Here is a 17,166-nt window from a genome sequence, read left to right on the forward strand (position 1 = left end):
CTTTGATAATAACGGTTTCAGTGCCATGGCGGGGCAGAAACCTGATTGGGAGGGTTCAACGACAACAACAACTATTATAAAATAAAAACAGAACATGATGGAAATACTCAGCAGGACAGGCAGCATCTGAGGAGAGAGAAATAGAGTTAATGTTTCAGGTCGATGACCTTTCGTCAGAACTGTTATGCTGTTTCTCCAGGGTTTCCACCGATCTTCTACCAAAATTACAGCAGGATATTGGGGAAACACCAGAGAAATTCTACCCCAATATGTCTAAATCTGGGTTCATGATTCCATACAACTTGTCTTAAATAACATTCCTGTGTATTCTTCAGTCTCTCCACCAGCTACCATTTCCAGCAATAACAAAGTGGCCAGCTGGTCATGCAGACCCAAGTAAACAGTGGCTTCAAGCCAGAAAACCAAAGAAAAGGAGGATCATGACCAAAGATTACAGTCCCTTCTACCTCCGGCAACATAACCACCTCTTACACTGCCATGTCATTCACCCTGTGCTTTGCACTCAGCATCCCAGAGACACAGACTCAAGGAGGTACAGATCATATAGATGAAGAAATGGCACTATATAATCTCTTATTTATTTTGTCAATTAACGCTATCTACTAATTATTCTTGTATTCAATGTTTAAATGTTGCTAACGTTGATTCTAATGTTAATAAACACGTTTGTTCATGACGTTGTTGACTGCCTTCCTCTTTGATAATTGGCAAGGATAAATTCATTCACTGCATAGCTTGTACAGATCTTGATGAGAATCTGAACATAAGAATTAGGAGTAGCAGGAAGCCATACGGCCCCTCGAGCCTGCTCCACCATTCAATAAGATCATGGCTGATCTCCCACCTCAATTCCACTTTCCCACCCCATCCCCATATCTCTTGATTCCCCTAGAGTCCAAAAATCTATCTATCTCAGCCTTGAATATACTCAACGACTCAGCATCCACAGCCCTTTGAGGTAGAGAATTCCGAAGATTCACAACCCTCTGAGTGAAAAAATTGATCCTCGTCTCAGTCTTAAATGGCCGACCCCTTATCCTGAGACTAGGCCCTCTAATTCTAGACTCTCCAGCCAGGGGAAACAACCTCTCAGCATCTACCCTGTCAATCCCCCTCAGAATCTTATATGTTTCAATGAGATCACCTCTCATTCTTCTAAACTCCCAATCTACTCAATCTCTCCTCATAGGACAACCCTTCCATCCCAGGGATCAATCTAGTGAACCTTTGTTACACCGCCTCTAAGGCATGTATGTCCTTTCTCAGATAAGCAGACCAAAACTGTGCACAGTACTCCAGGTGTGGTCTCACCAAAGCCCTGTACAATTGTAGTAAGACTTCCTTACTCTTGTATTCCAACCCCCTTGCAATAAAGGCCAACATGCCATTTACCTTCCTAATTACTTGCTAATTCTCAGGCCGGGATCTTACCTGAGGAGGCACATTAGGAGCGGGACTGCTGGTTTCCGGGTTCTAGTACCGCCTCCAGCGACGTCTGATGACCTGATGCTATTTTCCCTTGATTGGCCATGTTAAGCCTGCCCAACGGGCTTGCCAGCCAATTAAGGGAAAGCCGGTGTCAGATGACGTCAGTGCATGACGCTTCATCTGCCAGTTTTGTTAAAGCGACAGGCACCATATTTTTTTGACAGATGAATTGTCAGTGTTTGACAGCATTGAGGTGCTGTCAAACATGACAATCGCTGTCCAAAGGTGAGCCCTTGCACCCAGGCTCACCAATGACCCTCTTCTTAGGAGAAAACAGATGGCAGCTGCATATGAGATTGCAGAAGCCATCTGTCAATTCTGCCGATCAAATGAGGCTTCACAGAAACATCAAATCTTGTCACATGCAGATACATATAAACAGAATAAAAATATTTCTCACTACATTCTCTCACCTGTCATACTTACCTGTACATCATTGCATCCATCACACTACCTCTGCAGCTGTCATTTACACACTTACACTGCAGCAGACCCACAGCTCACCTCGCTGACCCTGGCAGGGTTTCCCACCGTCGGGAAGGCCGCATCAGCAGGCTGAAAATGGGGAAAAGCCTCTTAACTGCCTGTTAACTACCTGTTAACAGGCAGTTACTTGGCTCTAATCCCCTTCCCGCTGCTGGGAGATGTGTCCCTGCGCGAGTCAGGGACTCGCCTCCCAGGAAGATGGTTCAGAGGCGGGTTGGGAGCAGGGTTGGGACCCACTCCCAATTTTTCCTATTTTCCCAGCAGACCTGCCTCCAAACCCGACTCTTCAGGGCTGGTAAAATCCAGCCCTCAATGTTTCCTGTACGAGGACACCTAAATCTCTCTGAACACCAACATTTAATAGTTTCTCACCATTTAAAAAAGATTCTGTTTTTCTATTCTTCCTACCAAAGTAAATAATCTCAATATTTCCCCACATTATACTCCATCTACCACCTTATTGCCCACTCACTTAAGCTGTCTATATCCCTTTGCAGGCTCTTTGTGTCCTCCTCACAGATTACTTTCCCATCTAGCTTTGTATCATCAGAAAACTATGATATAGTACACTCGATAATTTCATCTAAATCATTAATATAGATTGTAAATAGCTGAGGCCCAAGCACTGATCCTTGCGGCACCCCACTACTTGCAGCCTGTCAACCTGAAAATGACCTGTTTATCTCTACTCTCTGTTTTCTGTCCGTTAACTAATCCTCTATCCATGATAATGTATTACTCCCAACCCCATGAGCTCTTATCTTGCGTAACAATATTTTATGTGGCACCTTATCGAATGCCTTTTGGAAATCCAAATATACTACACCCACTTGCTCCCCTTTATCTACCCTGCAAGTTACATCCTCAAAAAACTCTAATAAATTTGTCAAACACGATTTCCCTTTCATAAAACCATGTTAAGTTGCCTAATCAGTTGGTAGTGTAAATACTTATGTCATCTGAACCAGTTTATATAAGGCAGTTCGGCAAGCCAAATTTGGGCATCATTTACACTTAGGCATTGACTGGTGGTAAGTATTTTTTTTTACATAAAGGATAACAGAAGTCTGGAACTCTCTCCCCAAAAGGTTGTGAATGCTTAGATAATTGATATTTTCAAGACTGAAATCGATAGATTTTTTTCAAGTACGGGTATCAAGGCATATGTGGCAAAGGCATGTAAATGGAGTTAAGATACAGATCAGCCATGATCTAAAAGACTGTCAAAACAGGCTTGAGGGGCTGTGTGGCCTACTCCTGTCCCTATGTTTCTGTTCCTAAACATCCGATGGTTCCTTGACAAGAAGTTAAGGTAAAGGAGTTAAGGATTTATCTGGTGCCCTTGATGATTATTCTTGTCAGGGCATTAATCGCAGTGTTGTTACAAGTATGATAGGTATACACACATACATGCCTTCCTCCTAAAAATATGGCAGCAGGAAGAAATTCCACAAGATCTCAGAGACGCTTTGATTGTTACTATCTTTAAAAAGAGGGAAAAGTCGGTGTGTGGTAACTACCGAGGTATCGCCCTTCTTCCACAGGAAAAGTGCTTGCCCGTGTCCTTGCTAACAGACTTTTGCCGTTATCTGAGGAGGTGCTTCCGGAGTCGCAGTGTGGTTTCCGACCATCCAGAGGAACAGCTGATATGATCTTCACAGCACGTCAATTACAGGAGAAATGCCATGAACAAAAGCAACCACTGTTCATAGCTTTCATAGACTTAACTAAAGCTTTTGACACCGTCCACCGCCAGACTTTATGGCATATCTTGTCTAAGCTTGGTTGCCCCGATAAATTCATCTTAGTTCTAAGGCTGCTACATGACAACATGTCCGCAGCAGTTCTCAGCAGCAGCGGTTCTATTTCAGAGCCTTTTACAGTTGAGACAGGAGTAAAACAGGGCTGCATCATTGCTCCAACCCTTTTTGCAGTGTTCATCTCAGTTATCCTCCATCTCATCGGCAATGATCTGCCCACCGGAATTCAAATCCTTTACCGTACTGATGGCTGACTTTTCAATCTCAACAGGCTTAAAGCCAAGAGCAAAGTCTCCATCACTACCATTATGGAGTTACAGTATGCAGATGATAACGCCATCACAGCTCTTTCCGAGCATGATCTACAAAACACCTTGAATGCTTTTTCCAGAGCCTACAAACTTCTGGGCCTCACCATGAATGTAAAGACAACCCAGGTGCTCCACCAGCCATCACCTAATCAGCTTGCAACTCCTCCCTCTATAAAGATTGATAATAACACCCTTGAAAATGTCAACACCTTTCCATATCTTGGAAGCCATTTATCCTCCAAAGCTGACATTGATTCTGAAATCCATCACCGCCTGAGTTGTGCAAGTGCAGCCTTTTCTAAACTGAGGAGGAGAGTCTTTGAAAATCATGACCTCCAAGTCCAAACTAAAATTCTTGTATACAAAGCCATCATCCTTCCCACCCTTTTATATGGAGCTGAAACCTGGACTACGTACAGTAGACATCTCAAAGCCTTAGAGCAATACCACCAACACTCTCTACGCAAAATCTTGAGGGTCAGCTGGGAGGACAAGCGTACCAACTGGAGTATACTTGAAGAGGCCAATATCTACAGCATCACTACGCTCATCATGCAGCATCAACTCCGATGGATTGGACATGTCATTCGCATGTCAGACTCACGTCTCCCAAAACAGGTTCTGTACTCCCAGTTGAAGGAAGGGCAGAGGTCTCCTGGTGGTCAAAAGAAGCATTACAAAGATAACATCAAAGTAATCCTTAAAAAGTTCCATATCGATATTAATAACTGGGAGGAAATTGCACTGGACAGAGGCAATTGGAGAAAATGCATCCACAACGGTGCCGCACTACATGAAAAGAATCTCCAACGTGCCGCTGAGGATAAACGCCAGCGCCATAAGGAGAGACAACAACTTAAGAAGACCCATACTCCAGTCACTACCAATAGTCTTACATGCCCACACTGTAGTAGAGTCTGTGGATCTCGGATTGGCCTCCACAGCCACCTGAAGACCCACAAGTAGATGACTGATGAAGGACATACCATACTCGAATTTGAGTGGTCGCCGATGATGATGATGCTACAAGTATGATAGGTAAGAAGGTGAGTGAAGGCTGTAGGAGTGGTATAGGGTGTGCACTGACATCAATGCTAATCTTACCTTGGCCTGCCTTATAAGGTCATTGAAACTCTTCCAGAAATGTGTGGCAGTTCTTGAGGTACTGGAGATAACACTGACTGCCTCTGCCACCTCGCTCTATACAGCTTGCACTACCCAGTTAAGGGACTTTCTGCCCTCAGTGCCCAACAATCTTGCTCTTTTGGCCCTAACCTGCCAAAAGGACTAGCACGGATGCGCCCAAGAATCTGCGAGGTCTTCCAGTCGTTGATACCCCTGAGGCTGCTGCTACTTCAGCCATTCTTGCAGAAAAGTGATGCTCCCCTTTACCTGGCTGCACCTTGGGTTTCCTTTCTGTTCATTTTTGCCTGTCTCTTCCCAGTGCTCTGCCTTTTCAGTCTTGACGAAGGCTACTAATGCAATGCGGTGCTTTTTAAGTTTCCTAGAAGCTTTCAGAATTTTGGTATTGTAAAATTCATTCACTGTCTCCATCTCTTTAAATTTGACTTACGCATAATTTTCTGATTCCACCACTAGTGTGCCCCCTAGATATGTCCAAATCGACACCTGAAATTATGTTCATGAGCTGACCAAAGAAAATTGAATGTAAACAGCACACTTCCATTTGGGTCCGTCTGAAACCCACCAATATCCATTGCAGTATAAGCTATGCGAAAGTAGGAAAATCTAGTCCAATGGGTGGCACGGTGGAATGCAGTGACTGAAAGGAAGAACAAAGCATCATCAGCGTGGGCCAATTTCAGGTTGTGAGGCCAGTGCACCTGTTTTTTTCAGCACAGTATTAACACTAAACCTCAGCTGGGTCTCACTAATGGCAATTATGACTTGTTATAATTCAAACAATTTATAAATGCAAACGTAAATCAGATTTCAACAATTTTGATAAATCAGACATCTCTAAATGAAGCTTCTAATCTGAGTGGAGCAAAGTGATCTCCTGTGGAGTGAAGTGAACTGCTTGAGGCCAAAATCTAGGCTGACACTTCAACGCAGTACTGAGGGAGTGTTGGATTGCAGAGGTACTGTCTTTCAGGTGAGACTAAACAAAGGTGGAAGTAAAAGATCCCATGGAAGTTATCTAATCCCCAAGGCCATTCAGGAAAGTCTTTGTAGCGCACAAATAGCTGATGGCGATTAAGGGCCGGATTCAGCCTGTGGGCCATTTCTTAGACACTGACTTAGAAGGGCCTGATGGCATAAAAACTTAATGCTGTTATACAGGAAAAAGTGTCGCTGTGGTACAAATTTGTGCAGATTGTTCTCCAAGAGATACATATACATAGATACATAGAGATAGGAACAGGAGTAGGCCATTCGGCCCTTCGAGCCTGCTCCGCCATTCAATGAGATCATGGCTGATCTTCGTCTGAGATCATAGCTGATCTTACTGTTCAGTACCCCGTCCCCGCCTTTTCTCCGTAACCCTTAATCCCCTTAGCCTTCAGAAATATATCCAATTCTCTCTTGAAAATATTTATTGAATTAGCCTTCACCGCCCTCTGTGGCAGGGAATTCCATAGGCTCACCACTCTTTGAGTGAAGAAATTCTTCCTCATCTCTGTTTTAAATGATTTGCCCGCTATTTTTAGACTGTGGCCCCTGGTTCTGTGCTCCCCGGCCATTGGAAACATTCTCTCTGAATTCAGCCTGTCCAGGCCTGCCATAATTTTATATGTTTCGATGAGATCCCCTCTCAATCTTCTAAACTCCAGTGAGTACAAGCCCAAACTATTTAATCTCTCTTCGTAGGTCATTCCCGCCATTCCAGGTATCAGCCTGGTGAATCGCCGTTGCACTCTTTCCATGGCAAGAACATCCTTCCGCAGATGGGGCGACCAAAACTGTACACAATACTCCAGATGCGGTCTCACCAGCACCTTGTACAGCTGTAGTAAGGTATCCCTATTCCTATACTCGAACCCCCTTGATATGAAGGCCAACATACCATTTGCCTTCTTAATCGCCTGTTGCACCTGCATGCTCTCCTTCAGTGACTGGTGCACAAGAACACCCAGGTCCCTCTGCACTTCCCCATCTCCCAATCTATTGCCATTTAGATAATAATCTACCCTCCTGTTTTTACCCCCAAAGTGGATAACCTCGCATTTATCCACATTATAGTGCATCTGCCACGTATCCGCCCATTCCCCCAACCTGTCCAAATCACACTGTAGCCTCCTGACATCCTCATCAGAGCCCACCCCTCCTCCTAGTTTAGTTACAGCTATGTGACTGCCCCTTTGTGAAGCAGAAATGCCAAAGACCAGGCCCTGGTACAGAAATACCAAAGGTACAGCCGCACCTGCCTTTATATCAGCTCCAGAACTATTCTTCCTCCTCCAAATCAAAGAGCGGAATTGGAACCCCCAAAGGAATTCCCATGCTTGCCATTTTGATTGCTGCAAGCTAAATAGCAGCTTGAGTTTGGGCGAGGTAGTTTAAAACAGTATTTGGATATAAAAATGCTTGCACTGCAGAAAATAAAAGTTATACAGCAATAAAAATTAATGCAACAATAACTACAGAGAAGAAATATGATAAGCAAGAAAAATGAAACTACCAAACCTAAAATTAAAAAGTGATACCTTTAAGAAGCCTGTTCCTGCAGGCCTGTCCATCCACACACTGCTGCAGTCATTGCAAGAGTGAGCAGCGAATGGGAAAGTGGTAAGAAAGCTGCAAGATCTGAACAGAACCAATTTCAACAACAACAACAACCTGTATTTATATAGCGCCTTTAATGTAGTAAAACGTCTTAAGGCACTTCACAGGAGTGTTATCAAACAAAATTTGACACCGAACCACATAAGGAGATATTAGGGCGGGTGACCTTGGTCACAGAGGTAGGTTTTAAGTAGCGTCTTAACAGAGGAAAGAGAGGTAGAGAGGCAAAGAGGTTTAGGGAGTGAATTCCAGAGCTTAGGGCCTTGGCAGCTGAAGGCACGGCCGCCAATGGTGGAGCGATTTAAATCAGGGATGCTCAAGTGACCAGAATTGGAGGAGTGCAGATATTTTGGACGGTTGTAAGGCTGGAGGAGATTACAGAGATAGGGAGGGGAGAGGCCATGGAGGAATTTGAAAACAAGGATGAATATTTTAAAATCAAGGTGTCGCTGAACTGGGAGCCAATGTAGGTCAGCGAACCCAAGTGTGATGGCTGAACGGGACTTGGTGTGAGTTAGGACACAGGCAGCAGAGTTTGGATGATCTCAAGTTTACATAGGGTAGAACATTGGAGGTCAGCCAGGAATGTGTTAAAATAGTCAAGTCTAGAGGTAACTAAGGCATGGATGAGGGTTTCAGCAGCAGATGAGCTGAGGCAGGACGGGCTCGGGCAATGTTACGGAGGTGGAAATAGGCAGTCTTAGTGATGGCGCGGATATGTGGTCAGAAGCTTATCTTGGGGTCAAATATGATATGAAGCTTGCAAACAGTCTGGGTCAGTCTCAGACAGATACTAGGGAGAGGGATGGGGTCAGTAGCTAGTCAGTCGGGAACGGAGTTTGTGGTGGGGACCAAAGACAATGGCTTTGGTCATCCCAATATTTAATTGGAGGAAATTTCCACACATCCAGTATTTGCATATCTTAAACAAATAATGAGGCCATCTGTGCAGCTTTCAATTGGCCCACTTAATTGTTTTTCACAAGATGTGATATGCAGCGTATTGGGTGCAGCAGCTGTGCCCTCAATCTTCCCCCTCCCTCATGCTTACAGTCTGCAAGGCTCCATGTCACTCGTGGATGATGCTGTTCTAGGAAACCACTTCCAATTTAGGTGTTTGCTACTTCACCATAGCGATTCACCTTGCTGCAACCTAAATAATGGGTTTACTAACTTTCAAAATCTGCCATTCTACATTCTTAGTAGCTTAAATTAAATATGGGGGAAAAATTCGGTGTCGCCCCTTTTGGGCGCTACCGTCGCTGGGGCACTAATTTTAGCGCCCTGAAAAAATAAGCTCCCCCCTCCACCTGAAATTCAGTTGTAGCACCCCGAGCAGGAGGTGGAGTGCTACCTGCAACTGATTAAAGGGGAGGGGCCTAGTGCTGCGTGCACCGGGGCCCTGTTGGACTACCGGGGAGCAGGGTACTGTGGAAACAGCCCAGCGCTCAAGAGGAGTGCCAGTCTGAACGATCGCGGTCGGCATCCCGAAGAAAAAAGGGGAGGGGGGCAGGTGCTGGCAGTCGGCCAGAAAAAAAATGGCTGCCCGACACCTGCCCTTTAAGTAGCGACACCGCAGCTGCAAAAACGCCACCCTGACCCTGTCAGACATATCGTCCAGCGATAGGTCAGGGGGCACAACCCAAGTTTGCGGCCGGGGCGCTAGCGGTGCGCTGCGCACGGTGATGATGGCATTGCCGGCGACGCAGCGCCATGGGGCGTTACCAGCTACTGCCGCCACAAACCTCACGCTGAATTTCACGGGAGGCGTCAGCGGCGCTGTGCCTGGGCGCTAGGGGATTTGTGCCCCTCGTTAGCCCCCCCGGGGGCGCTAATGAGACACACAAATCAACCCAAAATTTCCCCCTGTAGGCTCTTCACAATAACAGTGAGCTTTTAGCCCAGTTGGCATTATTCAGTTGGGACAAGCACTAAACCAAATTAACAAAAGGCCTACAGTGACCTAAATCAGGTTTATTCAAATATGGTCTAATTTTGCTTTTGAAGATAACAAGCATGTGCAGAGGATTTACATTATGTGACTGATAGCACCTAATATTTTTTAAAGTCTGATTGTTGGTAGCTTGCTGTGTCTGTAAGCTTCAATCCCAGGTGGTTTGGCATGCTCCCTGCACTTTGTTGAACAGAAAGCTCAAGCAAACACACAAGAGAAATTGAATAAACATTTGTTACAAAGGTCTCAACTTTAGCATTATTAGAAATTTAGCCAAACCAACATAAGTTTAAGGGCTAAAAATTCGGCTCCTTTGTGCCCGGCTTTTTGGCACAATGAGTGCTATTCTGTGTCCAATATCGCGTCCGAGCACCACGCGCACATGCCTGGTGCAGGCCACGTCGGACTCCATCTTGGTGGGGGCATAAGCGTCGATGCTGGGAGCGTGCGCTGTTAGTATGCAGAGTAGACGGATTGTGATGTCAATCGGCGTGTAACTCTGATTTCACACCAGCGCTACCATTTTCAAACTCAACGCTGGAGCTAATGCCCTCTCTTGACCGCTCACAGTTCAGCAGCAAGAAGAACCCCACAGCAGCGCTATTTAAAGGGCTCATCACCTACTTACAGGTTAGTTGCGGATTGTTTTCTACAAGCTGTTGCTGAGTTTATAGAAATATTTGGTGCTTTCTAGAGATCTTTAAACTTGCCTAATATCTACAAGGCATGGTGTGGCATGTGCTCAAGGACTTCGTACTGCTTGCAAAGAGTCTGCTCAGACCAGTTGCTCCCAGACATGGGTGCAGTAGTTTGTATCCCCGTTGGTCTACAGCATGACAGGGAGAATGAGCAGAGGCGACACAGAGCAGGACAAGCTGCTCAAAGAGGCAGGAGGAGGAGGGGGAGAGGGCTCTCAGCAGGAGGCCATATCCACCCAGTGTCGTCATGGAGCAATTCTCCTACCTCAACCTCAGCGAGGAAAAGTGTGTGCGACGTCTCCGTTTTACTAAGGACGTGCCCACAGAAATCTGCCACCTGCTGCAGGCATAACCTGCAACCTCAGTCCAGGGCGAGGACAGCACTGCCAGTGGCTGTAAGGTGACCGTGGCCTTGAACTTCGTCACGTCGGGCTCCTTCCAGGCTGGAGCAGGCAACATCTGTAACATCTCCCAGTTCGCCGTCCACTCCTGTATAAGGGAGGTCACTGAGGCTATGTATGCAAAGAGAGCTGAATACATTTCATTCTCTTTTGCCAGAGAGAAGCAGGCAGAGCGAGCTTGCGGCTTCACCAGGATAGCTTCCCATGGGTGCCATTGACTTCACACTCATTGGTTTGCAGGCGCCACATCTCAATTTGGAGATATACCGCAACTGGAAGGAACTCCCTCAGTGTCCAGCTGGTGTGCGACCATACTCAGCGCATCATGTAAGTCAATGCCCAGTGTCCTGGCAGCAATCATGATGCTATCATTCTGCGGCAGTCCGCTGTATCATCAGCACTTGAGCCACCATGACAAACCAGAGCCCTTCTCAAGATTTGTCATGGTCTGCTGCATGCTCCATAACCTCACCATAATGAGGGCACAGGCCTTGCCACCAGGCATACGGCAACCAGCTGAGGAAGAGGAGGAGGAAGAAGAGGAGGAAGCGGAATAAGAGGAGGCAACCCAGGTAGCCCCTTTCTGCCTGGGCTGTCCGTGATCAAATCATCCGACTAGGGTAGCAGTGAATGCAACCCTAATTCCCCATTCAACATTAGTCCCACACCTAACCATCTGCCTGTTACTGACCATCACAGTGTTGTCTTGGCTACAATGCCACAATAAAAACCACCACAAAACAAACATTCCAAACCAATTTTATGAATCACACCATTACAATATTTCAATCAAAAATCAACTAATCACCTTTGTGCATTCCCTTAGTGTCTGTCTTCAGTGTGCCTTTGCCTGTGCTATTGCTCCTATGCAGTGCTACCCCAGTGGCTGCAGCATGGCTGGTGGAAGACTGCTGAGTTTCAGTGCAGAACATTGCAAATAGCCTTGTAGGACATCCTAGAGCAGCTCTGGGCCTAAGTAGGCTGGCCTTGGAATTGCACCACCTTGTCATGGGTGGCAGCAGTCTGGGCTGGCTGGCTGACAGGCAACAGCAAGGGCACTGGTGGAGTGGCAGTGGTGGGAGGATGAATACTGTCATCCTGAGAGTGGACAGCAGGTTCGTGCTCCACAGAGGCACTGTCACTCCACCGGGCGGCACCTCAGCAATCCAAGTAAACTGCTGGAGGACAGATTGCTGAACTGCTGTGAGACCCTGCAAGCCCCTTTCCACACTAATAAATCCAACCATGATGGCAGCAGTCTGTTCTTGCATTGGAGCAAGCTGAGCTTGCATGAGAGCAGTCTGAGCTTCCACTGCAGCATTCAGGTTTTAGGTGGATGCTGCTTGTTCTGTAATGGAAGCTGAGACATCGGCCATCAGATGCTGTATGATGGTTGGGTCCACAAATGCACTGGATCTGCCCACCCCTTCTACATTGGAAAGGATGGGCTCCAAACTCTGAGCAAAGCCCTGTGCAAGGTTGGTGTTGGACTACTCCATGCACCTGGACATTGCATTCTGGCTTTCTGGCAGGCTTGTCAATGCACCAAACATCTCCCAAGCATAGCCATCAGCCTTCTTCTGTAGGCCGCCCCATCAAAGTCCTCATCTGAGTCCTGTGTGCATAACTCTTGTGCAACCCCACCCTCTGGGGATCTGACTACCTTTTCCCTCTGCCCTGGCTGCAGCCCAGTCATGTCCGGTGACTCAACACATGCAGATCCCGCTTCTAAGCTACCCTGTAGAGTTCACGCAGTGCCAGTATCTGAGCTGGTGACTACAAGAGTCAGATCAAGTGACAGTGTTTCTTCTTCATCATCACTTTCCTCTTCTTCTTCCTCTTGCACCACTGGCTGGCCAGGTTGGATTTCTTGGGTCCTGAAATGAGAAAGGCACAAGGGTAGGATCATGGTGAGGGGGAAGGGGTGGGGGGAAGCAAGAAGTGCATGCTTACACCATCTGCAGCTTGTAAGTCAGAAGAGATTGTGGGATGAGGGGCAAGTGGAATGTGAGAAGGAGGATTAGGTATGAGTATACCGTCATCTTCAATGCTTCAGTACTGCCGCTGGCCACGACCTCAGTGATGGTCACTCCAATTGTGGTGAACACCGTCTCCTCCAGCGGGGTGAGGATATGGATTCGCTGACCCCCCTCTAGCTATCTGCAGCTGCCTCCTGTTATGTGCCACCTTGTCTTGCAAGAGAGAGAGAAGTATGTCAGTGAGTGTGGTTCACTGTCTTTGGCTGATGTGCCTGTCATGGTTGAATAGCTGGCTGTGAGATGTGGGTGTGAGGCTTGTAGCAGTGCTAAGTGTGTGAGGGTGAGGTGAAGCTATGAATTTCAGGTATATGAGTCGTGATTGATAGAGATCGTTAGTAGGTGAGTGTAGGGGGTGGTGAATTAAGCAGTGTGTGAGTCTAGTGGTTCAGTTGTAAGGATATAGCATTTGAAGATGAATTCACTGACCTTGACCACTCGTGTGAGGTCATTAACCTTCTTGCGGCACTGCATCCAGGTCCTCAGGGTTACACTGCTGGCATTGACCGCGACGGCTATCTGGTCCCAATGCCTTCTCACAGCTTGTCTGCCTGGCCTCCTGGCCCCCTTTGGCTAGAACACCTCTCTTCTACTGTCCACCTCCCACATCAAGGCCTCCAGTGCTGCATCTAAAAATCTGGGAGCTCTCTCTCTGCCGTGTTGCGACATCACACAGTTTTCTTGCTGCTCAGTCTGTTTCCCAGCCACTTCCACCACCTGCTGAAACCAGAATGTACCTCCCCTTTAAGAGGTGCAGGCTGCATTTAAGAAGTGCAAGCCAGCTATAATTGGTGCTAGCTTCGCACAAACTTGAGCTCGCTGCTGAGGCACAAAGCCACTGAACACCGCCCTTAGCACTTCCTTACCGTTGCAATCATTTTAATTAGCAGGCAGCATGAAGTTTCTGTCCTGCCTGCATCGGACTCAACAGACGTGGGCTAATTGCGATGCCCACACCTCTTTTTGGCACTTATCCAATTTCTAGGCCTAAATTTTTAAAAGGAATGGGCTAAAGAACTGTTCTGGTCATTATGTGTACCAACATCATAAACTCATCGAAATAATATATAAAATGGCGACACATAGCAACCAATGTTTCCTGCAAGCTGCGCGGCCCCGCAACCACGCGCGGGCCAGGGACCCCGCACATTGACGGCATTTCAATGAGAAAAACCGCGCATGCACGTTATTTAGAGTGGCCCACGCAGCCCCTTAAAGGGGCCAAACAAAATTAGAGGGAATATTGATAACAACTGCTGCAAATATTACACACACATAGTGCTTTTACCTTTCTAACAAGGAACCAGAATCACTATTGGCCTTAAAATCCGTGGGCCGTCCATCCCAGTATAAGTGCCAGGATGTGCCTGTCGGTGACCTCCAATGCTACCCCACCAAAATATGCAAGGTCAAGGGGAGGTCACCCCATTTACATAATTTGAGTGGGCACCTCCGCCACTAGGGGTGCATCTCACACACCTGCCAGAGGGGAAAGGGCAGAACTTTTGGTGTAGGGTGCTGCTCTGGGGAGTGGATGCCAGTCTCCCCTCTCCCCAGAAAGAGGTTTCGAGTTCCCCATTGAGCCCCCATTCTAAGCGAACTGACAAATACTGATACCATTTTTTTTCATCTTCAGGGACCTAGACCATGACCCACGCCTGGAACGCAGGTGGGCCCCTCCTCTCACTCAGAGTACTGGCCCGCCACTATCTGCTGAAGATGAGAAATCCCACTCCCAGCCAAACTGCCTCTGAGTTTAGTGTTCTTGTTAAGGGCAGGCAGAGGCTCAGGTCCTGAAGAAAGTGGCAGGGAAGGTCAGCACCTAGAGTATCTGAGTCCCATCCTAATTTCTGGACCTTCCTCCACACTCCCACTGGACTTATAGTGGGAGGGCCATGGGTCTTTGTCCCCCATGTCTTCTGGTCATGATAACTGAAACATAATTACATATTTTTTCAATAATAAATTAGTACAATAAACAAACTATACATGGAAACAACTTCCAGAAAAGCTTTTGGAAAGAAATGTATTGTAATTACGCTCTAACAAGTGATATAACTCAAGATGCACTATAAATTAGATATGAGGTTATGCAATTAACTTATTTCCTTAAAGCTATATCCTATAAATATTCAAAGACACTGCAATAGAGTGGCTGATATTTTCACAACAACAATATAATGGAGGCACTTCTAATGAAGTTGTAAACTGATTTTTTTTTACATAACGTAGTTTTTAATTCAAAACTTCATATCTATGGTGCTAATATCTTGGATGCCCCATGTGGAACAGATTTAAGTGAAACAATCTACAATATAGAAACTTATTATAAATGAAGAATTGCAACAGTTAGAGTCCTTACTTTTTCATCATCATCAGTGAAAGGTACTCCTGCAGGGTTTTTGTTGATGGCTTGTGCCACCCCGATAATCTCCCCATCACAGTTCTGAATCGGCATGCACAGAATGGACTTCGTCTTATAACCCGCAAGCTTGTCAATTTCATCACTGAACCGATGGTCCTTCAGAAAGAAAAACAACAGAATATTCGTTTGCAGTACAAAAGTGAAAACAAATTTTTTGTTGTTGTTATTTACAGTAATATCAGCCAATCATTTTAAAGTAGTAGGCTGAAAACAACACTGTTATTATACTATTATCATACGAATGCTCAGCCTGCTTTCATCAATTCCCCTGTCTACTAATTTCATGGAAGTTTTAACCCACTTATTTTAAATGGGTTAAGAAGTCTATTAAAATTGGGGACAACAGAATTTAATATGGGCTCATGAGGGGGTTAGATTTATAACTTACTGCCCGAGTGTTAAACTGATGCTGCAGAATGACTATCGTTACAGAAACTGCCCGATATTAATTTCTATTTATTTCAGTTTTACGCCCGGGTGGCAAGTTGAAAATCTTTCCAAAGGCCTTCGATAAGGTACCACATAATAGATTAAGGAATAAGGTCAGAGCATGCGGAGTGAGGGGACAAGTAGCAGAATGGATAGCTGGTTGGCTACTACTGTAGACAGAAAGCAAAGAGTGGGGGTAAAGGGTAGCTATTCACAGTAGCAGAAGGTGGATAGTGGTGTTCCACAAGGACCAGGGCTGGGACCACTGTTGTTCACAATTTATATTAACGATTTAGACTTTGGAATCAAAAACACAATTTCTAAATTTGCGGACGACACCAAATTGGGGGGGATAGTCAACACTGAGGAGGACCACAACAAATTACAGAAGGACATTAATAAACTTGCAGTATGGGCATATAATTGGCAAATGAATTTCAACACAGATAAGTGTGAGGTATTATATTTTGGTAAGAAAAATAAGGAGGTCGAATGTAACTTGGAAAATAAGAATCTAAATGGGGTAGAGGAGCAAAGGGATCTGGGAGTGCAAATACACAAATCAGTAAAAGTAACGACACAGGTCAATAAGCCCATAAAAAAAAGCAAACCAAGCAATAGGGTTTATTTCTAGAGGGATTGAATTGAAAAGTAATGAAGTTACACTAAACATGTATAGAACCTTGGTTAGACCACACTTGCAGTACTGCACAATTCTGGTTGCTATATTGGCCCAGAAATTCGTGTCGGGGGCTTCCCGCGGGTACAAGCCCCCGACCTACACTTACCTAGCACGCCGGCAGTTGAAGCCGGGGCCTGCGTGGATTTCCTGTCTGTGGCCCGATTCAGCTCCTGGCGCGCTGTGCTAGCGTGATCCAGCGGCTTACTTAGTGCGATGCGTCGGCTGGGATCACGTGAGCACTGGGCAACCAATCGGAGGATGCAAAAGTTCATTCATGAGTTTGACAGTAAGAACTGTCAAACTCATGAAAACTCCGGGCGCCCAAAACGGTACTTAAACTTGAAATAAAAATTTTAAAAACATCACACTATTTAAATGAACTATAAATAACTTTAAATAACTATTTTAAACAATAAGTTAAATTTTTGAAAAAAATAATTTTATAAAAAATCGGGGCTAAAAATACACTAACCTTACTGTAAAGTCTTTAAAAATAATAAACCTGTGGGAAAAAAATTCTAATTTTAATTAATAGACCACTTACCTTTTAAAATTAAGTCCTTACGTCTGCTTTTTTAAAGTGTAAAAAGTGGAGGCCTTCACGCACGGGCAAACCTGGAAAAAAAAGGAAGTTCAACGCACGCGCAGACTCCTGCTCGCACGCGTTCGACCTCTGAACCCCTTGGTTCAGAGGATCGGAAATGCCAGTTTCCCGCGCATGCGCTGTG

At 45.7% G+C, this 17,166-nt stretch overlaps 1 protein-coding gene across 1 annotated transcript in view; it reads right to left on the reverse strand.

Moving 5' to 3' along the window:
• Positions 1-15,564, reverse strand: part of LOC147117571 (dual 3',5'-cyclic-AMP and -GMP phosphodiesterase 11A-like) — a 653,699-nt gene extending 638,135 nt beyond the window's left edge. The window contains exons 1-2 of the mRNA XM_085989379.1: positions 15,556-15,564; positions 15,265-15,423 (exon numbers count right to left, since the gene is read on the reverse strand). Coding sequence (XP_085845505.1) covers positions 15,265-15,423; positions 15,556-15,564 — 168 coding nt within the window. The remainder of the gene's footprint in view (positions 1-15,264; positions 15,424-15,555) is intronic.
• Positions 15,565-17,166: the final 1,602 nt, after the last annotated feature.

This window comes from Somniosus microcephalus, chromosome 5 (assembly GCF_052327205.1).
Source record: "Somniosus microcephalus isolate GS21.2 chromosome 5, FLI_Smic_1.0, whole genome shotgun sequence".
In the NCBI taxonomy this organism is placed as follows: domain Eukaryota; kingdom Metazoa; phylum Chordata; class Chondrichthyes; order Squaliformes; family Somniosidae; genus Somniosus; species Somniosus microcephalus.